Source organism: Solea senegalensis, linkage group LG1 (genome assembly GCF_019176455.1).
Source record: "Solea senegalensis isolate Sse05_10M linkage group LG1, IFAPA_SoseM_1, whole genome shotgun sequence".
Lineage (NCBI taxonomy): Eukaryota > Metazoa > Chordata > Actinopteri > Pleuronectiformes > Soleidae > Solea > Solea senegalensis.
This window is the reverse complement of record NC_058021.1, coordinates 2649483-2674614: the sequence shown is the minus strand read 5'-3', so window position 1 is coordinate 2674614 and position 25132 is coordinate 2649483. Positions and strand designations below refer to the sequence as shown.

Below are 25132 nucleotides of genomic sequence, written 5' to 3'. Positions count from 1 at the left end.
GTTCAAACTATGACAGAGTTTAGTGATGATACTTTTATTATACTTTAATCTTTTTCTGTGTGAAATAAACTGGTCTGCATTTTTAAAATAAACGTATGTTTAAGTTAAGGAATTCTATTTTTTTCATCATGATATTTTATCACATGAAGGGAAAAAAGAAAAACTCTGAATCCTACATGGTCATGATCTAAAGTTAGTTGATCGTTCATCAGTGAACATCATGGATTTAACTCCGTGCTTCGTCACCTGCTAAACAAACCTGACGCTGTCCCTGCACGAGTCCGGCCCACGTCAACTTACTTGTCTCTGGGATGCTTGAGTCCAGAGCCTGGGGCTCCCGGAGGCCCTCACTCACACAGGAAGCCCCATCCTTCAGCCCATTCTCCTGGGCAGCGGGGCCCCCAGCCTGCCCTGACTCGGAGCCTGGGGCTGGGGCCTCGGTGCCACTCAGGGGGGTCCCAGTCCCCTCTGCTGTCTCCTGGGCCCCCTCAGCCTCAGCCTCAGCCTCAGCCTACAAACACACAGCAGGCCGTGTCAACAACCTGGCTCCAAATCTGAAAAACCACATTTACACTGACTTCTTTTTTAAAAGTCAAGTATTTAAGAAGATTCTTTGGTTTGGTTTGGTCAGACTGTGACAGGACACACGTCAGAGAAATCTGCAAAGACCTGGAGCCAGACGTGAATGAGAGGAGATGGATGTCAGACAGAAGATAATAATAATAACTGAAATATGATCAGACAGACAGACAGAATAACTGAACATGTTTAATAAAACACAGGAACCATGAGGTGCACTCTCCAACATGATCTCAAACAATGACAGCAGTCACTTCAGAGGAATACAAACGAATGACCTGTAGGTTTTTATGTGTATTTTAGGTGAAGCCTCACTTTACAGAGGCTCACATCATGTGCCGTCGTGTTTCTCCAGCAGCCTAACGCTGAACATCATTATTAAAAAGGCAGAAAATACTTTATTATGTGAATGTGACTTTTATTGTCTGTGCATCTTCTCTACGTTGGAGAGTGCAGGTGATGACTCTGTGTGAACGTGAGGATGAGAGTGAAGTGATGATGAAGTCTGAGGCTGAGGGGACAGGTGACATCATCATACCCATTTAAATTAATTAAAACCACACATAAATATAAAGCATATATCTGTGTCGAGCGTCCAGACAACACAGCAGAGGTCAAAAGGTCAAAGGGTCAGGAGAAGGAAGCAGACGTTTGAAGACATTTACATACATAAACTTTACATTAACATGCAGAGACACAGTGAGCGAGGACGAGAGCTCAGCTCAGTGTGTGTGTGTGTGTGTGTGTGTGTGTGTGTGTGTGATGAGCTCACCTTGACGTTTCCTCCACCAGGTGAATGGTTCACGTTTTCCATGGAGGTAACTTTGGACTGAGCCTTTTCCTTAAACTTCAATTTGCGGGACTCGATTTTAATGTCACCGCCACCTGCAGCACACGTGGAAACAGACCATCATACAAGAGGAAGTCACTCTGCATGTCACACACACACACACACACACACACACACACACACACAGTTAATGTTTTAAAGAACAGGACACAGAGCAGCATCTGCTCACGTCAGCATCATTGAATTTGGACACAAATGTGAGCAGACTGTCCGTCTGTGTGAGGACAAAACGAGATAAACAAACATGTCACAGAACATACGACAATTACACACTACTGCCACCTGCTGGTGAGGAAAAGAACCTTCCTCTGGCACAGGAACAGTTGTTTGTCGGCTTTAGTTGAGGCGATGGATGCAAGTGCAAATTGCTAAGGCTAATCTTACATATACTATACATGAATGACATATACATGACTGTAGCAGTGGAACTGACCACACACACATCTATGATGATTATGAATGACAGCGTCTCACCAGGCTTGTGCTTGATGTTGTCCTTGGAGCCACACTTTGACGTGACTTTACTCAAATCCACCTTCTTGTTCTGTATCTGCACCTGTCGAACGTCACAGGGTCGTGTTTTTATCAACAGTGACAAACAGACGCCGTCGCCGTTCAGTTTAACCTTTTAAAAGACGACACAGCTCTCACCGTCTCAGATTGAACACGGACACACATCCCATTTCAACCTTTCATCATCTCATCACACCTCACGACAGTGACATCATCAACAGAAGAAGAGGAAGAAGAAGAAGAAGAAGAATTCACCAGTGTTTTCACACCGTCCTAACAGAAGCAGATCATTTACACTGAGTGCTGGTGTTTAGTGAGTTAGTGACGGGGGGGGAGGGGGGGGCACAAGGAGAGGTAAAGCAGGTTGTGTGTGTGAGGGCTCTGCTAACCTAACATGCTGTCCACTAACTGCTTTAAATCTACAGCTGACGTTCAGCTCGCTCCTGCTCCGTCTAACGTCAAAGACTCCGCCCGGACTCTGGTTCTTCTTCTTTGCTGCGAGATGGTTTGACTAACTGGCCGCGTCACATGCGTCTGCTCGTGGGCCAGACTCTGCCCATTCCCTCATGCTTCGTGTGGCGTGTGCTGAAGTCCAGCTTTTTGGAGACTATCTGAACCTACATGGACACAGCATAGCAGCAAGAGGGGAGGACATGAGAGGACAGAGGACAGAGGGACGACATGAGAGGACAGAAGAGAGGAAGCATGGAGAGGAGGGACAGGAAAAAAAGAGAGGAGGAAAGTAGAAAGGTCACCGTCACACGCAGGGTTAGAGAAGACGGGACAGAGGGGACGAGCGTCTTCATACGCATGTTTTACTGTTTCAATGGAGGACAGACAGACAGACAGACAGACAGACAGGAGCCAGTGAAAACCGGACATGAATCACACTCATGCACAACATCTATGTGAACATTCAGTGTCAGACATTATTTACATGATGACAGGTTAGAACTCAACACAGTGTAAATAGTAACATTTCTGTTCCCATGGCGACACACGACATCAACACTGTTTAACCTCAGTGATTGACTTGTTTATGAGTTAAGTTAATAAATCATGTTTGAGTGCGAGCATGTGATTGTCACTGTGAAGTGTTGTTTTATTGTTGTTTGTAGATATAAATGAGACAGAGATGATGACATCATTATATCTGCAATATTGAATAAAGGGTACATTTTAACAGGAGGTGCTTTTTCAATATGTAAATATAAAGTTCAGTATGTAACAGTGTGTTTACAAGTGCAGCAACTTTATTTACATTCAATAAAAACAAACAAAACCATGAGAGGAGGAGGAGGAGGAGGAGGAGGTGCAGGGGGAACTCACTTTGCTCTGGCTCGTTTCTTTGGGAGCAACAGCCCTGTTCTGAGAGGCAGAGGACACCTGGGGAGACAAGCCCGGCCCGGGTCAAAAACAACACGAGGAGGTGGAGGCACAATGTGAAAAATTAAATCATGGTTATGGTTCGAGAACAGATGAATGAAAGAGGGAGACTGGGAGAGAGGAGGAGGAGGAGGAGGTGCAGGTGAAAAGGATCTGACATTCTGAAGTCACAGAAGACAGAGATGAGAATTTAAAGTCTGAAGAATGTGAAAAACATGAGAGTAAAGAAATGAAAGCTGTAAGAAGGTGAGACTGAGACTGTGAATGTGAGCTTGTGTTCTACATGAACACACTGAGTTTGACTGAGTCAACAGTCAGTGAATGAATGAATGAATGAATGAATGAATGAATGAATGAATGAATGAAACCCACCTTTCCTCCGCCCGCCTGGTGCTTCATGTTGTCTGTGGAGCCGATCTTAGAGCGGACGTTGCGGATGTCGGGGGCTGGTGCCGTGCCGGGCCGAGCCGTGCTCTTCATGGTGGTGGAGGAAGCAGCTCGGGGGACGCGGGGCACCAGCGGCTTCTTCTCTGGTACAGAGGTGGAGGATGGTGCAGCCGGTTTGGTTAGAGTGCGAGTGGAGGAGGTGGTGGTGGAGGAGGAGGCACCAGTGGTGCGGCTGCTGGTGCCGGTCTTAGGTTTGGTGGAGTCAGCTGGAAGAGAGAGATCAACAGTGAGAGAAGGTGAAACTGTGTCTGAGTCAAATCCATCAAAATCAAAGTGAGACGACATCTGACACAAGCGTGAAAATAAACCCATACCATAATATTATAATATTATAATATTATTTTCATTCATCTACAACATGAAGGTGATAAAGATACAAATATGTAAAGAATACATGTTTAAACTCATTGGAATGGAGAATGACATCACAAGAGAATATGAAAACATTGACATGGACTGTATTGTAAACTGGACTCAGACTCAGCATCTGCTGAAGGAAAGAAGCAGCAGAAGGATTTATTTAAATCCTCCAGCACTGAGACACGTTTGCAGTAAATAAAAGATACGGAGGCTCACAGTGAATCCTCCCTGACATTAAGACACATTTAAAGTGCACAAATGCATGTTTCTAAAGAAGATTAAAGCAGCAGAGGCTGCATCAGCAGTGAGGAGCAGTAATCCTGGAAGTCACTGTGTGACACTTTCTCCTGTTACCAATATAAATATAAACTAATCTGTGTCCACGAGGAAAGTGCTGGAACATAATCATGAAAACCCGGAGCACGGACACGTAGAGAAGTTTTCTCTGACTTTATCTGAGCTGCTGAGGACAGACAATATTACATCATGTACATGTTACTGTTTTATCATTATATATAATAACACAGTACATAGATTTCATCATTACATTAAAAACTGTAACAAACCAAAGTGGACTTGTTGTTTTTACTGTTAAGGATTAAATACAGTGAGTTTGTTGCCATGGCATCCAAAGGTTGTGTGTTTTATTAGTTGAGTGAGTGTGTGTGTGTGTGTGTGTGTGTTGTGTGCAGTGATACCTGCAGAAGTCTTCAGAGTGCTGGGCTTCTTCTCCTCCGCTGCTTTGCTGTTTGTCTTGGACACTGAAACACAAACGTGAGTTGATAGAGAAAGTGTAAAGATCAGAGAAAAACATGAGTAAATAAGAGAAATAAGAGTTTAATCAGATCATAAAATCATTCTAGAATTATTAATTGTATGTATTTGCATAGAAAACAAAGAAAATAGCATACATTGGGTAGAGGTAGAGTTAAACTAATCTTTAAACTGCATTGATGTGACTGAAATGTTCTTTATTTTATTACATTTAATAATCATTACATTTCCATTTTATGCATTTTCACATGATTCTCTTCACCTGTCACTCAGTGTTATTGTGACTGAGTGTTTACAGGTAAACAACAACATGTTTCATCTCATTCCACTCACATATGAACACTGTAAATACACACAGTGTGTGTGTGTGTGTGTGTGTGTGTGTCCACCGTACACAGAGGCTTTTTGGCTGCAGTGGCAGCAGCAGTGCGAGCAGACGCCGACGTCCGTGCTGATGTAGTTGTGGTGGTGGTTTTACTGGCGGCTGTGGGACCAGTTCCATTTTTGGTGGCAGCTGTGGAGCCTGTTTGATTGGAGGTGGAGGTGAAGGTGGTGGTGACCTTTGGCACAGAGGGACGTTTCTCTGTGGTCGTCTAAGAAGAGGAAGAAAAGACAAAAGAAACACACGAGTGTTCGTACAGAGGAAACAAACAAACAAGGACGGTCTAATAACATGGTTTATATGTTGTAATGTTAATGTTAATGCATTTAAGGACGTGGGAGTTCATTTTTGACCTTAAACCACATTAAAGCTGCTGTTATGGAACAATGAAGCAAATTTAAAAGTTTCAGACTAAAGCTGCAGTTCTCACAGGACTCAAACTGCTAGTCTCTTTTTATATGATTATTTTCCTTTACTATTGTGGATGTATTGTTTAGTTTCTTCTATTATAATATATGGGTAATGCTCATAAACTAAAACAAACTAAACTGCACTTGCCATAGGGGTGCCCCAAGGCTCAGTGCTGGGGCCTCTCCTCTTTGCCATGTTCACCACCTCATGTCACTGCTATGCTGATGATACTCAGCTGTATCTGTCACCACACGGTCGACCACACGGTCTCTCTCTGATGAATCATGGATGAAAGTCCATCACCTCCAGCTAAACCTCTCCTAAACTGAACCGCTGCTCTTCTCAGCCAAGCCAAAGATACATCATCATAACATCTGCACTGATATCCACCTGACTGACTGACTCTGACTATCTGTCTCTGACTGTCTGTCTCTGACTATCTGTCACTGACTGTCTGTCTCTGACTATCTGTCACTGACTGTCTGTCTCTGTCTCTGTCTGTCTGTCTCTGACGTCCACACTCACCTTGGATTTGACATCACGTGTTGTAGACGTGGTGGAGGTTGAGAGGCGGCTGGTAGAAAGGTTGGATGGCCTCTTTGGGCCAGCAGTGTTTGTGGCTGTTGTCTTTACTGTGGTTGTTTTTTTGTCTGAGGTGGAGGAGGTGGAGGAGGGGGTGAGACGCCGAGCAGAGGCTGAGCCAGAACCAGCTGTGGAGCTGGGACGCATTTTAGCAGCTGTGCTCGGTTTGGGCGCCGTGACAAAAGACTGTGATGTGATGGATGGATGGATGGATGGATGGATGGATGATGGATGGATGGCAAAAAAGGAGGGGAAAGCAGAGGACATGGAAAAAGTAAAATAAGAAGAATGAAAAAGAATATTAACCAGCACAAGCAGCAAAATCAACTTAAAATAATCAGGAATTATTGATAAAAATGATGCTGCAAATAATAATTTTTCAAATTTAAAATGAGCCAGGTAAAGGTGAGCTGCATGCATGTGTGTATGTATACATTAACTGCACAGGTTTGGATGTGGACGAGAGTGAAGATTCAAACACAACTGTTCTGATGAATGAAGGTCAAATAACGTTTTATTTTGTAAGACTTGAGTGAAAGTTGGTTGTAATGTTGTTTATGGAAATGTTTGTATGTAAATGATATTTAAAGTCTTTTGTTGCTTTCTTCACATGCGTGACCTTCATGTAGTGATGATCTAAGGTGAATATGTAACACCAATCACGTCCAGGTTTGGCCCCGCCCATCACATAGCAGGTTTGGCCCCGCCCACCAGTCTATAGCGATGGTGTATCTTGTATGGATCATGTTTTCTAGCGTGTGATAAAACCTACCTTGGTCTTCTTGTCAGCTCCTGTCAGGTCTTTGCTTCCATTGGCTGCAGCTTTGGCTTTTTTGACTTTGTCTCCTTCTGTTTTTGCTGTCTTGTCTTTCTTCTCATCTTTTTTGTCCACAGTCTTTTTTTCCACCTGAGTTTGGTCCTGCTTCTCTTGTTTCACACTCTCCACTGTTGGTTTTTCCGCCACCTTCTCAGAAACGTCCTCCTCCGTCTTCTTGACTTTGTCTGCGTCAGTCTTTTCTTCCACTGCTGTGACTTTTGTATCTACATCGTTCTTCTTCTCCTCTTTGTGTTCGTCGGTATCAAACGTGACAGTGGTCTGTTGTTGCTCTGGTTTCTCCTCTGCTTTGTCCGTGTGCTCTCTGACATCCTTCATGTCTGCTTTCTCAAGCTTCTCTGTGGGTGTGTTCTCTGTTTTTTCATTGGTGTCCATCGTTACCAGGTTCTCTGCTTTCTTAGGTTTGTTCTCCATCATCTCTGTCATTTCCACTTTGTCTGTCTTCACTGCTTTCTCTGGTGATTCTTCTCCCTTCTTCATTTGATCTTCTTTCTCTACTTTCTGCTGCACCATTTCCATTTTCTCCAATGTTTCTTCCAGCTTCTCTGGTTCCTTCTTTATCTCTACCACCTTTTCAGGTTCCTTCTTTATCTCTACCACCTTTTCAGGTTCCTTCTTAATCTCTACCACCTTTTCAGGTTCCTTCTTTATCTCTTCCAGCTTCTCAGGTTCCTTCTTTATCTCTTCCACCTTTTCTGGTTCCTTCTTTATCTCTTCCACCTTTTCGGTTTCTTCTTTATCTCTTCCACCCTTTCAGGTTCCTTCTTCATCTCGTCCACCTTCTTCATCTCGTCCATCTTCTTTATCTCTTCCACCTTTTCAGGTTCCTTCTTCATCTCTTCCACTTTTTCTGTCTCCTTAAACTGTTGTGCCTCTTTCTCCATTTTCAAATCTCTCTCTTTCTCTGCTCTTTTGTTCTCCTCTTCCTTTTCTACCTTGACCGGAGTGTCACTTGCTGAAAATTCCACCTTCACACTCTTCTGCTCAGCTTTGTCCAGAGGCTGAAACTGGTCGACCTTCTTTACGTCGTCCCCGAGAGTCTCCACCTTCTTCTCTGACTCTTCCATCTTGTCTGATTTTACTAGAGAGAAATATATAAAAAAAAAACAGCCATACATCAGACAAAGAACTGTAGATTTGAAATAAGAGTTCAACAATACACTGTTACCAGAGCAGCTGAAAGAGTCACAATAAGCTTCAGCTCAGTCATCAGTGAGTTTCAAACCTAAAAACCATCATGAACTCATGTTGACAGTCCTCACTATAACTATGTCCAGTTGATGGATGGATGACGGTGACGTGGGAAACATGTTACAGATAAACAAAGATGACGTAGATACAGACCAACACCTGCTGAAACTACTCCAGGATATAAGAGAAAATAATAAAAGAATTCTTCCATAAATACAACCTACAGAATGAAGTCTGGACAGACTTTGTTTGGGAAACAGTCACTGACTGAATTATTATGGTAATTACTCAGAATTCCACAAGGAGGCAGCAGAAGCTAAACTTGAATTCATATGCACTAAAAAAGTGTAGATGTTCTCACACACACGCAAATATTTAACATTACAAATAAGTTTAAAAAGTAAGTCAATGAAATATGAATAATATATGCTTAAGTCTTGGTTTGATTTCAGATTTCATCTCTAACACGTTTCTAACACTGAGGGAATAATCCTGTAACAGTGCGGCTGGCTGTGATTTTAACCAGTGTGAGCGACAACTTCAGACCGATGCGAAGATTTTATTTGACTCCATCAAAAGAAGAATAAGTGGGTCCTGTCTGACACTGAATGATGATTGACAGATTGTGGAACTTTCATTCTGAATGATGTCTCAGTTTGTTTGTGACGGACAGTTGGACAAATGACGATGTCCTCAGCAATCACGTCTCTGAGTTCACGCCTGACACGAGCGTAGCGTGACACGAGAGTGACGAGTGATGTGAATTATCGCTGAGTGTGACACACATTCATGTTTGATGAGTCAAATATTAACTGTTACGAACTAACTCATTTCAGAAGTATAACAATATAACGCAGTGAGTTATTTGATACTGCGATTTCATTTGAAAATAAAAGACAAAGTATTAACTAACCGAGGATCTGCTTCACCTCAGGCTGCATCCATACTCCTGTGTTCTGCTCTGCATACGTCTACCCTCCACACGACCCCGGCATTTCAGACAAGTATAATAAAACTGCAGCTCTGCTTTGGTCTGGACGAACAAAAACAGACATCTCTGGAAACGTGATGTCGTTTCTGATCCGTCACGACTCTCCACAACTGATGTTTCGAACTGAATCAACTGTGATACTGCAGACGCAGATTACTTCTGATATGCAGAAACATTTTAAATAGAGAACCATGTTTTGCCTCTAGTGGACTTTAAATGAACTTGTAACTGAAGAGGAGCGACAGGAGCAGGAAGGGCCAGAGGGAAGGAAGGGCACAAAGGAAGAGGACAAGGAGCTGTGGTGTTCAGACACTGACAAGAAGGCAGAGTGACACGAGCTTACATAACACACAGCAAACACAGTGAAGACAAACAGGTGAGGACGACTCAGCCTGTCCTCAATGAGATCAACGTGACCCTCTGATCACTGTCAGTGGAGACAAAACGGCTTCATTTCAACTATTTTGTCTCTGCTTTTACTTGAGTCTGTTGTTAAAGTGCATAAAAACAAATTCTTCATTTCTTTCTTTCTTTCATGTTTTCTGTCAGACAGTACAAACCTGGTCCTGCTGCTTCAATTAGCAGATACATTCTAACCTGGTGTTTGTCTATATCCTCCAATCAAACAATGATACCAGAGTGAAAACCATCACAGAGCTTCTGGGTCACATGACCTCTCTGTGACTGGGTCACATGACCTCTCTGTGACTGGGTCACATGACCTCTTGGCAACTGGAGCATTTAGATGAGATATGAAGAAAGTCGTGAATCATTAAGAGATCTCTAAGTGTGATGAAGATGAGAGCATACTCAGGTCAGGTCAAAGGTCACACATGATCAGGTCAGTCATATAGAAGAATTCACCTTAAATACATGTACATTTAATGCATAATATCAAATGTCTTTATGTGAATTAGGTCACTGTTCACAAAGTCATGGTGAAGCCAACACATTATTATCTATCATCATCATCATCACATAAATCATGGCTGAACTACAGAAACCTTTTAAATCCATTCTCTACTTCCTGTTTTCTCTCTGAACCCCGCCCACTCCTCTGTCCTCTGGTCATTATTCCTCCCATCATCTCCACAGAGACCAGGCTGCAGCATCACTGCTCGTTTATCTCTTTCATTTCATCAACAACAAAGAGACAAACAGTCAAAAACAACAGCAGCTACAGTCATTCATTCATAATCAGTCTGTGACTACATGAGTGCACCATGCTCCGGCTCACTGTCCCTGTAACAGTCAGAGGTCAGACTGGTGAAAACGAGAGACAAAGAGACGACACACAGAGACAAAGTGTGAGACACATTGTCAGTATAAATAACAACACCATATAAACGATGTAATGGTTACATTTCCCACTCAATAACCCCATTTTGGCTCATCTGACAGGGCAATGACCTGCTTTCCACCATTTTGGCTCTATCAGTTTTCAACTAAGAGGAGAAAATAAAAAGGGCGACTGGAGTGAGAGAGAAAGACAGATGCTGCTGTAATGAGCTGTGGTGTCACACACACACACACACACACACACACACACACACACACATACACTGCACATGTGGAGAGTCATCTTCTACACACACACCTGCTGCTGTGCGCACACACACACACTGCATTAGTACCAGATCTGAATCTAAATGTAATCTCGATGTTTTTTGACCGACATCATGAAACACATACTGCTCATTTGAAATGTCATGCAGGCAGCAGCCAGCAGGGGGGTGTGGTCCAATTCTGTCTGTCTGTCTGTCCATGGTCTGCCACTCCCCCTCTCTGTCTGACTCTACAGATTCTCAGACAGTTTGTTACCTCACACCAAAAAAAAACAAGCCCAGAAAATACTCGGTAACACTTTAGATTAGGGAACACATATTCACTATTAACTAGGTGCTCACTAACATGCATAAATAGCACACTAGCCCTTTATTAGTCATTATTAAGCACATATTAACACCTTAAAAATCTTAATTCATGTCGTAATAGAGGTACAAAAAGGTGTTAATACGTGCTTAATAATGACTAATAAAGGTCTGGTATGCTACTTAAATGCATGTTAGTAAGCACCTCGTTAATGGTGTTCCCTAATCTTAAGTGTTACCAAATACTACAGAACAACAACCTGTGTGTTCACACCAGTGTCCACTGAAGTCAGACAGGCCTTTTTAAAGGTCACATGCTCGCTGCATGTCTACATGACTCTCAGTGATGAGTCATTCCTGTCACATGTTAATGCTAACATACTAACAGCAGGTCCGGGTTAGTCAGTGACTCACTGTCCAGGTCTTACACTGCAGTGTCAACTTCTACTCTCCCTGGATGCAGAGTTCCTCTCTTATTCATGATTATGGTTTGACGGGGAAAGGGTTGGAACCACCAGAAGCAACCACGTTAACCACTGGGGTTTAATAACAGTAGGTGGTCAGAGGTTAAACATCACTTTCACCTACCATCTCCAGCGATGAAAGGGTTAGTGTTGGAGGTCAAACCAAGGTTAGTATATCCACCACTGCTGAGGTCACCCTGAACGTCCCCTGCCATCATCCAACTGTCTCCTGCCCCAAAGTCCACACCTGCACCAGTGTTGACTTTAGAATCCACCTCAGCATGTTTTATGTCAGATTTCTTTTCCTCGCCAGTCACCGCAGAGCTGCTGTTCACGCCTCTGAAGGTCTGAGGGCTGAGGGGCACTGGAAGCACAAAACCACCAGGCTCCTTCTCCATGGCGGCCTCTGGTGGAGCGTCCCTCACTGGTGGTAGCAGGGAGCGGCAGAGGTGGGGTTCGGGCGGAGTTTGTCGTAGGTCGATGTGAGCCGCGCCCGCTGCAGAGAGGGTAGGGGGCGGAGTCTGGGGCTGATCTTCAGCCACGGTCAGTGAACGCTTCATGGAGTGCGTTGAGCGGCGCGGTCCACTCATGGGCGATGTCAGTTGGTCCAGCTCTGGGTATTTATCCGGCAGCTCTAGACTGGTGGGCACTGACAGGTGGGAACACTCAGACATGGCTCGCCTCATAGCCTTCCTCTGCTGCTGAGCCCGTCCCATGAAACAGGGCTCCAGCTCGTCTTCTGTCTCCTTGTCGCTGTTGTCCTCTGAAGAGCCCTCAGATAACTGCTGAGCCCCGAGTGCCGCCCTGGTTCCACTGACAGCCTCATCACCCTTCGTCACATGGTTGTCACCGACAACTCCTTTGACACAGTAGTTGGGGGCCACCTGGGGCACGGCAACCTTTGGGCTAGATTCAGCAAAACCGGAGCTGGTCCACTTTTCAGATGGAGAGCCTCCATCGACTGGTGATGCCTCCATCAGTGAGGCTCCCGTGTCATGTGGGGCCACAGCAGTTAAAGGTGGTGAAAGCACCACACCTCTGGCCGGGGATCCAGAAACTGGAAGCAGGGAGACGCTGCTGCTGCTGCTTCCACAGCCCAGGGCAGGGGGTCGTCTGCCTGGGGAAGCTGGAGAGGGGGATGGGGAGGAGGAGGGAGGACTATCTGGACTCTCGCCTGCACTCCCCAGTGAAGCGTTACCCAGCGAGGTGCTTCCTGGAACCCTCAGCTCTGGCTCCAAACCTCCCCGGCCAGAATGCTCCAAGAAGCACAGCTTGTCTTCATCTGTGAGTCCGGTCTGTGCCACAGGTCTGTCACCGACCCCCGGGCCCTTCGCCGTGCCCAGGTCCATGCCTGACGGCTGCTGCCAATCCCAGTTCCGATCCGGCACCGACGGCGACAGAGACGGCACCTTACACAAATCAGTGTAGTCTGAGAAAGCAGAGCCAGGCTGCTGATCCGACAGAGAAGACATGCTGTCTCCCCTTTCACTTCCTCCTTTGTTTCCTCCTCTGTCTTTGTCTCAGGTGTCTGAAGGTAACCGTCACTTCTCTTTTCTCTGTTGTTCTTCTTTCCCACTCACTCAGGTGTGTCTCTGCTCTGAATTCAGACACACGCTGAAGGTGAGCTGGATCGCTCTCTCTTGTTGCCTCCCCTCTCTCTCTCTCTCTCACTGATAATTGCAGCAGTCACATGACCCAGTTGTGGCTGCCAGTTGGCTGCAGCCAGTTCCCAGATCCCACCCACTGTGGTGGAGTGAGTAATCCCCCTCCCCTTGAGTTTTTTCTTTGGCTCCACGTCTTTCTTTCTCCCCCTTTTTTTCCTGTAATTCTGTCTCTGTTTTCCCTCTGGGGAGGACTGAGCGAGGGCTGAGCAGGTGTTTCTCTAACATATACTGTATGTGTCTGCAACAATGCAAATGCATGAATTTAGGTCTATTACTGTATCTGCAGCTGACTTGTTGCTGCACCTTTTTAGCATTCCTGACATAGCAGACTTTATTTGCTCCTCTCTCTCGTCTGACCCTTCGGTTTGATAAAAACAAAAAGCAAAGAAAGAAAGAAAGATGGATGAGATGAGATGAGAGAGCAGGAGCTGTGAAGGTGGAATAAAACAAAACTAATCAAAACTGGATGTGTCTGTGCATTTTCTAATCTAAGTGCTCACGAGGAGACAGGAGAGAGTGAAGAATACAAAGTACGTTGATATTATAAAGATGGACGAGGAGTAAAAGCATCTGCTGCAGACATGATGTCTGACAGACACGAGGAGGCATGTGCACACATCAAACTCAGGAACCCTCTGAGACGCTACAGAGCAAACGATGATGGAAAAACAATGGCTTTTAACAGGCAGACAGAGGGGGAGGAGTCTGCAGACTGAGGGGGGGAGGAGTCTGCAGACAGATGAGCACAGACAGGCGGATGAATGGAGGGAAGAGGAAAGAGAGCAACATGATCAGACCCTGACAGAAGAGCGTGAGTGGCAGCAAGTCAAGCAGGGACAGAGTGACAGAAGAGTCAGGAGACAGGAAGTGAGTGCACATGTCACATCCTGGCAGCAGTCAAGAATGAAGCAGGACATCACACATGAACAATGCTCCAGTATTATTATTCTCTGCATAGATTTGACACACACGCATACATTTACCTTTTCATTCTACTTCTAAAACATGAAGTGGATCCACAAGTGAAATTCTTCTTCTTAACAAGTTAAACAAACGTCAGATGTTCCTTCACGTCCTTATGTTTCCACTGAGGGAAAACAAAGATAAAGAATCCTCCACACAGTAAAAACTGGAATAGCACAGAGAGTGAGGGAGACCTCACGTCTCATTTCCTGCTCAGCTCACAGAAACAACTGACAACACAAGAAATGAGAATTCTGTCTAATATGGCAAAGAATTTCTGCTCCTGAACTTTCTTCCACCTCTGCAGTCAAAGGAAAATGAAATCAACTCTTCAGTGGACGATACATGCTCATCCTTTATCAGCTGCTCTGGCAGAAAGGTCAAATACAGTACTATCAAAGTCATTTAACTGTAAAACAACAATATTCCTAACGGCCATTTTAAATCAATCCTTAGAGAGTTCAGTTCAAATACTGCTTGTTATTGTGATTCAGTGAAGCAGTTTAATAAAGCACTTATGTTGATTTCAATGACCTTTACTGACATGTGGGAATAACTCCTGCTGCACTGTCAACACGTAACAGAAAAGGAAGCAAAGGGAGTCAGAGTGAGACATGAGAGCCAAGAAAATCATACACTTCATAAAACTCATAAACTGATTAACGTCACAATGGTCGAGTTTGAATAAAAAAGAGGAAACGACTGAATGTAGGAGAAGAAAATAATAAAAATAGAATAGAACAATGATTACCAAAGTGTCTGCCCCCTTGTGGACAATGGATTGTTTTGTAATTAATGTTTTGGATTTTAGGAAATAAAACAATGATATTAAAACGATGTGTTAAGTATTCAGCAAACGAACATCTCAGGATTTACACAGAAGATGAACGTCAGACAGACATACAGACAGACAGACAGACAGACAGTCTAGCAGGTGGATAGATGTGCTTGAAGCTGGTGTTCTGTCGCTGCCTCTCTGCGTCACATCTGTCATGTTTTATTCCCACTTCTTTCTCCCTGTCTGATTGTCTCATGTACTGCAGAGGAGACAACACACACACACACACACACACACACACACACACACACACACACACACAAACCGATAGATGACCTCACCCTGTCTGACAGTTTGGCTGGCCCACAAACACACACGCACACACACACACACACAGTTATATAATGCGGTGAAGACAAAATCAAAGCTGAGGGACAAATGTCACCTTTAGAAGAAAAGTCTAAATCCAGTGTTTACATCCGACAGAGACTTAACTAGAGTTTAACTGACTAACTAACAAACTTCAGAGACGATGAAGCTGACGAAGACGAGGGCCCTTCGACCGCTGCTGCGACCCAAATCAGTCTGGTCAATCTTCTCTTTGTCGCCTAGCAACAGAGCTGCAGCTGGACTCAGTTCAGAAAGATCACGGAGGACACGTCATGGTTTTAAGGCCATATCTGTTTATAACACTGTTCACATGTGTGACACAGAGATGAACAGCTGCTGGACACACGGCTCAGGGTGTAACGTTAGTGTCGTGTCTGTGAGGGTGAGTGTTGACCTGATGACAGAGTCACCACACATTTACACCACCATGATTCCATGTCCACTAAAATGAGACGAGTCTGTGTCAGACTCGTGTTCCTCTCACTCTCACTCTCTCACTCCAGCAGTGGTTTTCTCTTCTCTTTGGTCTGTTGTGTGTTCTTGGAGGTGATGGGATGTACCAGTGCACCTCAAACAAACGTCCATGGTTAATAAAACAAGAACTGGATCTGAAGTGTTGGTGTGGATGGATCCACCTGGGATGGATCCACACAGCAGACCTCTGCGGACTGTCACATCATCAACATACAGCTCAGCTAATGTTTGCAAAGTTTCTATTGTTTATTTATTGTTTATTAAGGATTAACAAAGCGGATTATATTAAACTAATATATGTATGTATATATATAATCTAAACTAAAAACAATAACATGTTGTACAGTAAGAGACTGAATGACATCATCATGTGTGATCTGAGGTGTTTGTGTAAAAATAGCAGACAGGAAGTCGTCTAAAAATAGAAAAAACATTCAGGAATAAGAAGTGATGAGGAGTGTGTGTGTGTGTGTGTCTATATATAACTCAACAGCAGCTCATTGACAAACCTCGTCTCTTCCTAAATAAACAGACATTGTTTCTTATCGTCGCTCCTCCCATTAGCTGCCAAAGTAACTGCCTGCCGTTGCTATGGCAACTGGATCCTCATCAGTGTTCCGCTCTGACCACATGGGGGGTTGGCATGTCTTCAGGACCTTTACTGTCATAAACACTGGCCTTGTCAGGACCAGTAGTCCTCATGGAGACCTCATTTCTGAGGGTGTGGTGAGGTTTAGGACTAAGATTTAGTGGTTATGGTTAAGGTTTAGGTTAACACTTCTGAGTCTGTTGAAACATAGTGACAATGATGTCACATCCTGTCTGTATTTTCAGACACAACACAGTGTGTTTCTCATCATCCACAATTCATTGTTGCTGCAGTGTCTGCTGATGTGATTACATGAGTCTCATTCATATTTATTTATTAACGACATCATAAGCAGCAGCTCTTCCCTTCATAATGAATGAATGAATCTGTAACCACATCTGCTTCACTCACTGACATCACAACATCTGCCACCATCACCTTCAACTGTACATGAGGACTAACTTCATCCTCCTCTGTGACTGTGACAGACCACACCCTCACACAAATGGACCAACCTTGTTTCTCTACATGTGACACCATCCTGACAGAGGGACAGTTCCCTCCTCTGTGGCTCTCCCTGAGGTTTCTCACATTTATCACCTGTACAAGGGTTTTGTGGAGTTTCTCCCTCATTGGAGGCGAGGGTCTAAGGACAGAGGGTCTAAGGGCAAAGGGTCTAAGGACAGAGGGTCTACGGACATAAGGTCTAAGGACAGAGGGTCTAAGGACAGAGGGTCTAAGGACAGAGGGTCTAAGGACAGAAGATCTAAGGAGAGAAGGTCTAAGGACAGAGGATGCTGTACACACTGTAAAGTCTACAGTTCAAAATATAAGATAAGCACAGGGAATCAGGAAAGTGAGAGGGGTGGAGTGGCTCAGTGGTTAAGACCCTACCTTGTGTACCAAAGACATCATGGTCGCAAGTTCGATTCCACCCCTGGCTAATTGTACTTGATTCCATTGTAAGTCGCTTTGGATAAAAGCGTCTGCTAAATGACATGTAATGTAATGTAATGAGACTATTACTACAACAATCAGATGCTATGGTATCAAACAAAATACCACACACATGGTGGACACTTTCACTGAAACACAGCGTCATGTGCTTCTATTTGCTCGTTGACAGTATATATTTAAGCAGAGGACACTCTCCCCTTTGTCCAACACTCACGGACAAAGATGTTAAAATGACAACATTAGCATTAATTCTGTGCTCTGTCAGCAGCAGACGTCAGGCTCACTCACGAACTATAACTAAGAAAACTGTCTGCTCACTCATGCTGAGCCAGTGTTTCATTGATCACATGTTTAAATGTTACTGGTTTTATTTCACAGTGTCACAGTGTTGTTGTGTGCATGTGTTTTATAAAGAAGCTGCAGCATTAGCCTCTGTCACTGTAACGTCTCATTAACTCCAGCATCTGTTGCTGTTCCTACGGCAACAATAACTCATCCTTAGTCTCTATGGCAACCCCAAATTCCTGCTGTTTAATTTCAATTGCACTTGTTGAAACTTGAATTTGACATTTATCAACACTTTATATAGTATATATATGTACTGTGTGTATATATATAGATATGTATATATACATATATATGTCTGTGGTGACATTGTTTCCTGAGAGTAAAGCTCACATTTGTTGAGAGAATAAAAATGTAGCTGTGTTCCTGCGTTACCTTACAGGACACAGTGTGTACTCACTGTCCTGCACTGACCTGTTTGTTACCTCATCAGCACAATAACTCCGCTCTACTTCACTGGAATCAGGTCGACTTCTTCAGAGAGAAAGTTTTAGAGGAGAGCAAAAACGAAAGGACTGTGGGCATAAAAAGAACGGTTATAAACGTATGATAGATCAATACTGAAGCTCTATTTATTATTTCATAAAGACATTGATCAAGGGGCAGTCAGAAGTAATAATACTACTAATAATAAGAAGAAGAAGATGAAGAACTGCAGTGATTCGGATTTCATATGGTTTCAGCACCATGGACAGAGTCTCTTAAAACTCTGGAAAAATTGTTTTCTGTCATAAAGTTTTCAATTTACATTCAAATATATGTTTTTGTGAGGTCACAGTGACCTTTGACCTTTGACTATATCTCAGCTTCAGGGTGAACAAAGGCCAAGGTCACAGTGACCTTTGACCTTCACCTTATTAAATCAGTGAATGTATGTTTGTGATGTATGTTCTCAGAACTCAGGGAGAGATTTAAAGAACATGTGAATGAAGCTGAATAATCTGCAGGATTTACAGGGGAAACAGATTAGTTTGGTGTCAGTTTAGGTCACATGACTCTCATGTGCTGGATGGAAAATCTCAAATCGTGTCCAAAAATGGTCTGGACAGCAGATCCTGAATCAGTGAAGTGGGTCAGAACACTGGGACTCATGACCCGATCAGAACCAGGGTCTTTCTGCATGGAGGTCACATGTTCTCCCTGTGTGTGTGTGTGTGTGATTTGGGGATGAGGTAAACTGGGAGTTGGACGGTTATTTGTCTGCGTGTCCCTGTGATGGACTGGTTAACAGTCAGCTGAGACCCTCATGTGGAGGATAAAGCAGTAGAAGTTGAATGAATGAATGAATGAATGAATGAATGAATGAATGAATGAATGAATGAATAAAGTGAGTCAGTATAATCAGCTCTTGTAACTCTTTCTTCAGGTGGCATGAAAAACACAGGATGATGTCAAAAACAAAAACAGGAAGACGCTCAGACTGACTGAGCTGCAAACATCCACATGTATGAGCTGCTAAACACAGACCACACAAAAACAACTCTTCAACCACACACACACACACACACTTAGCTGTTAGCTGTGACTGTAGCCAGAGGCAGACTGTCAGAGCAGCTAATGCTCTGTCTACAGATGACCCCTGTGGGCCACCATCCAACAGTCTGTGGGGCCTCAACAACAGCAAGACCTGATGATGTGAAGAAGTTTGGTGACTAAGTTGTGTATTAAGTGTGTGTGTGTTTGTTTGTGTGTCTGTGAGGACACCAGTAGTGATGTTTTCATTGTGTTGCGTGATAATAATGAGCCATCAATACATTTGATGTTAAAAAACTACATTTCATTTCAAAAAGCAACAGATATTTTAAAATATGTGGTTCAGGCCAACTATTCAAACACCTATTCAGTACTGTCCCACAGGTTCTCCATAGAACCCTGTTCTTCTCCCTGTACTGTTTCCTGTCCTGTCTTCTGTGGTACATAATAGTTTTGACAGCCTTGAGTTTGCTTCTGAATATTTCAGCTGTTTCTTCCTCACTGGACACTTCTCTCCTTTCTGAAACCAAACCCTCTCTTCTTGATTTTTCTCATTGTGCTCCACATGCCTTTATATCTTCTGTACGAGGCTTAAACACCACTCTGGGTGACAGAGCCCCGCCCACTGCACACTGACAAAGGCTCTCATTACACAGAGAAGAAACAGAGCCAGCTGCATTCTGTGAGTTTTCTGCACTAAAACACGTCAACGGCATGGAGCGAACGCTTGACGTGGATCAGACTCTGATGCGGGAACTGTTGTGTGTCTGCAGCACGTACACAAACACGCTTTCTTCATCCACACGTGACACAATCAGGTTCTGCTAAACACAGGTTACATTTCAAACACCTTATTACTGTTTATAACCTCTCTTTATATTCATCTATTTGAGTTTCTGTGTGTATGTGTGTGTGTGTGTGTGTTAGGGGCATTGATCAAAGCTGCTAAATAGCAGGTTCACCACTGAGCTGAAGGCTGCCTCAGTCCTCATTACAGCCTCCAATGGGAGGCAGAGACAGGAAGTGTTGACAGGAAGGACGAGGAAATGAATCCTCTGCATCTCCATAAATCACAGCAGTGCACAAACGGAGGGGAGAGGTCACACACACACAAACACACATGGACTTATACATTAACGCAACATGGCTGCATCACAGACATGATGACACGGGTAACATCTACAAGAGCTGAGCAATGAATCCAAGTCAAAACAAATCATAAAGTTAGAACAATTTTAATTGTTCTAACTTTTTACTGTTCCATGTTCTACACCAACTGAAAAAAAAAATGAGATAGTAGATTATACTTTGATGGTTTCTCATGTGTGATGATCCATTTATCAGTAAAAGCATTGAACTAACGCTTGACTTTAAGGTGTAGACCACTGCAGTCATTAACAGTCTCAGCTGTAAATAATCCTACAAATGACTTTTACATTAACACAAGAGCTGGACACAGAGTCCATCAATAACCCAGCTCTATTTTTACCTTCTGACCTCAAACAGGCCTGAACTTTATTACTCCCCAGTCTCTTAATGAGTCACACTGCTGGAAATCAATTCTTCATTTGTCTCCTCCAAATACATGATGAAGAGAAGGAAACACCTTTATCACATTCACATAACACAGCTGCAGCAAACTCCAGGTTCCATTCAAAATAAAATGAGGGTCTGAAACATGAGGACATTTCCACCACTCTACTACGACATATTGAGCTCTCTGGAGCAGCTGCAGTTTAAAAGTACAGTCAGCTCCATCACAAATGTTTGTGTTGCACTCAGGCGACAACATGAAGTGTCCATGTGACCATGCAGACATGATGATGGCCTCATGTGGACCTCTGACGACTCACCCATGACTAAAGGATAATTCAGCCTCAATTTGGCTTTGAATACATTTCAGTAGAGCAAAATAGAAAGTGAGAAGGTGTAACTGTAATATCTTCTTCAGAGAATAAAGATGTTACCCTGACATCACCATGAGGACACTCTCTGAGAGGACAGGACATGGAGCAGAGACACAGAGACACAGAGACACAGAGACAAACCACTCAAAGCAAAGACCAGAACCCCTCATGTGCTCTGGCTGCACCTCAGTTCTGATGTCTCTTACATGGTGTGTTTGAGACACTCTTAACATTCAGTAACTAATCGCGCATGAAGAAAACACAATAAAGCCACATCAACGAGACAAGGATTAAAAAGGGACTCACCTGTGTTGGAGAAGCAGCCGAGGCAGCGATCGTCACAGAACATGGAAGTAAAATCAACAAAAAGTCACATTAGACAACAGTTATCAGTGCATTTGTTCAGTTCAGTTCAGTTAAGTTCAGAAGGTGAACGCTGATGCACAGCAGGAAGAGGTGAGTCTACATGACACCAACACAGTCTTCTCCTTCAAGGGGAAAGTGTAAGGAAACAGGAAACAGTTAAGTGTCAGCTTAGACCTGGACGTGTGATTAGTGTGAAACACCTGCACAGTAAAGGAACAGATGAATAGAAAGAGTGTGATTGGTTAGTAGCAAACCTGTTAATGAAGAGATCATTCCAGCAGTGAATCATCAGAGTCACAGTTTAAAGTCAAGCCAATGCACAGCCCCAGGTGTCAGCACTTCAATCAATCACTTCAATGTTAGTCACCAACACTTCACTGTAAGGATTAGACTCATTATAGATATACGTGTCCATGCAGGGGTGAAGATGAAAGACTAGTTACCTACTTACCAACAACTGGCGCCCAAGCAATCAACCTGTTAACTATCAACTACTCAAGCTGGACGGACAGCTCATGCATGACTAGTGATACGTTTCTTTAACTAGTTATACTCAAACTAGATCTGGTCCAGACTGCAACAAACAAACCTTCAATGGTGGGAGCAAGTGCAGCGACCACAGCTGGTTCTTCCATGGCGTCTGCAAAGCTGGGAAAGAAGGGCTTAGCCGCGGGGTTAAGAGCAGATCCTGGAGCTCCCTGAGGGTTTAGAGGTGGAGGGGAAGAGGGGCTGATGACAGGGGATTCCTGTGGAGGGAAATTCTCCACTCCCGAGGAGGTGGGACTCTTTGCTGGCGACGAAGAGGAGGAAGAACGAGACTTCTTGGATTGTTTCTGAGAGGATTTGTCATCTTTGTGTTGTTTGGCTTGAAATTCCTGCGCTGTGGTTTTGGGGGATCGCAGAGGTGCTGGACTCGGGGTGTTGAAGGACAAGCCTAAGACCAGAGGCTGACCTGAAGAGCTCATTTCACTGAAGTCAAACATCTCACTGTTGCTGCCAATGCTTGAGTCGTTCAGGAGCCATGAAGCATCTGAGGGCGACAGCGGTGGAGCTGAGGCTAACACCTCACCCTGTGGTGAAGGGTCAGGGGTCGGCTGAGAGGCGGGGCTGAAGATTGAGGTATCTTCCTCAGACATGCCTTGCACATAAGACTCTTGGAGGGAAGAGGTCCTGTCAGACGTCTTGCTGTCAACTGTGTCACCAACCTTTGATGGATTCTCAGAAGAAACGGGTGTAGAAAAGATCTGCGTGCTCACATGTTCAGTATCCATCAGGAGATCAAAGGGATCGTGTGGTTGAGGAGCCGAATCTAGACTCACAGTGTTGGTAGGAGAAGGCATCGTGAAGGGAGGAGCTGTGGCTTTCAGCTCACTGTTGAGAACCAGTGGGCTAATGGGAGCAGCTGTGGAGGAGAACAGGTCTTCAGACAGGGGAGCAGGAACCAGACCTTCTGAGAAAACCTCCTGTTTCCAGGGGCTGAGGCTGGAGTCCATGTCTGTGAACGAGGACTCCAGGTTTGCATGAGCTGCACTCCCTAAATCCATCATCACCTCCTCTGTGATCTGAGAAGTTGCTTCAGACGAAGGAACAAACGGTTGTGCCATCACTGCCCACTCCTCTGGAAGCTTCTTCCTGCTCTTTCCTTTCTTCCCTCGGCCTCCGCTCTTCCCCAGCTGCTCCTCCCAGGCCCCCTCCACTGTATCCCGCCGTGGGCCGATCCTGTGGTAGAACTCGTCAGCTGGAGGGGTGTTTTCTCCCTGCGCTTGCATCTCAGGGTGACCTCTGCTCTCAGGGTGTTCATACGAGCCCTCGTCTTTCTGTCGCCTTTTCTTCTTCTTCTTTTGTTTGCGGTCTGATCCGTCTGCGTCTCTTTCATCACCTCCAGCATAGGCCACACTTTCCCGGCCAGGCCAACTGTCCGGCGGGTCATCGGGGCTGGCTGCAAGATGGCCTGCATGGCGACTGATCACCGTGGAGACGCTGGGGGTAAACGGGAGGTCTGTCGGTAGACAACCGGCCTGGTCTAGCCAGCGGTCACCTAAGGCACCATGTTCTGGGTGAAGAGGGGAGAGTTTAGAGTTGATGGAGATGGAAATGTGCATGTGGACTGGTTTCTCTGAGCCTAACTCACAAAAAATGTACCACAAAAACCCAAAGACAACAAAAAACATTACGGCACTGAAAGGACGATGAATATGAAGATTAATGATTTAGTGAACTCATTCATATCACATGTGTGTGTGTGTGTGTGCCTTCTTGGTAACTATGGTTAAGAGCAAGGAAGAGAAGAAAGGAGGAGAAACTGCTCACTCAGACAAGGTAATGTTTCGTCCAAACACACACACAGAAGTTAATAGTCATATTTCATCTTAACAAACCTACGACAGAACTCCGCCCACTGAAAAGTCAAAAGGGAGAGAATAACTTTAATGTTAGACACAAACATTAGGAATCTTGCTGCTCACACATACACTGCTGTTAGCTGAAGGTCCAGTGAGTAACATGTGGGAGGATTTATTGGCAGAGAATCCATGAATGTGTTTGTAACAATGTAAACTGCTTTAAAAGAAAACTGAGACTATAGAATTATACTTTTATATGAACTTAAGGGATATACATACATATATATATATATATGTATATACATATATATACATATATGTATATACATATAAAAGAAATGTAATTTTGTATGTATTTGTGGATGATATTCCGCATGCCAAAATGTTACTTTTTAGTTTGTTTTTATGTTGTGTTGATTTCTCTTCCTTTGTTTATACATGTATATATATGTTTATATATATATATGTTTATATATATATATATATATATATATATATATATATATATATATATATATATACATATATATATATATATATATACATATATATATATATATATATACATATATAAATATTCATATAAGTAAATACTGTCTTCAGAGAACCTGCAGAGAACCTGCAGAGAACCTTCAGAGAACCACAGGAGCTCAGCTGTAGACACACTGAAGTTTAGCCTGGATCTAACACATGACAGTGTCACACTCTCTGGACTCAGACATGCACTGAACCCTGTGGGGGTCACTGGTGGGTGAGGAGCCACTGAAGGAAGAAAGAGTGGACATGACAGACTCTACACACACACAGAATTATACAGTATATAGAAGCCATGGCCTGATGTCACACTCTGTACATGTCAGCATCAGCTGTGCATTGACCTTCACTCTGCTGGAGTCAGAGTGTGAAGATGATGCTATAGAATTTAAGACAGCTGATTATAGTTTACTGCAGCCTCTGTGGAGTAAATCAGGCACAGTTATACACAGTTATACACAGTTATACACGGTTATAAACAGTTATACACACAGTTATACATGCTTTGCTTCTGACAGACTTAAAAATTCAGAGGTGAACTATCATTGAGTCCTTATAAGTCTTATGAGTTCCTAATATTAAGTTGAAGTTAAGATAAGTTAAAGGAAAGCTCAACACAATTAAATATCTGAACCGGGGAGAAGATCAGCCAAAAAAAAGACTATTTAAGACGTGAAGGTGAAATCAAGACAACACAAAGCGCTGCATTATCGA

General features: G+C 43.8%; 1 protein-coding gene across 1 annotated transcript in view; it reads right to left on the bottom strand.

The window, feature by feature from the left end:
* LOC122778050 (microtubule-associated protein 4-like) overlaps window positions 1–25132 on the bottom strand; it is a 60270-nt gene that overhangs the window by 3716 nt on the left and 31422 nt on the right. The window contains exons 7-17 of the mRNA XM_044039619.1: window positions 22132–23595; window positions 7899–8200; window positions 7057–7824; window positions 6228–6470; window positions 5304–5502; window positions 4834–4896; window positions 3701–3981; window positions 3272–3328; window positions 1904–1985; window positions 1352–1464; window positions 301–511 (exon numbers count right to left, since the gene is read on the bottom strand). Coding sequence (XP_043895554.1) covers window positions 301–511; window positions 1352–1464; window positions 1904–1985; window positions 3272–3328; window positions 3701–3981; window positions 4834–4896; window positions 5304–5502; window positions 6228–6470; window positions 7057–7824; window positions 7899–8200; window positions 22132–23595 — 3783 coding nt within the window. The remainder of the gene's footprint in view (window positions 1–300; window positions 512–1351; window positions 1465–1903; window positions 1986–3271; window positions 3329–3700; window positions 3982–4833; window positions 4897–5303; window positions 5503–6227; window positions 6471–7056; window positions 7825–7898; window positions 8201–22131; window positions 23596–25132) is intronic.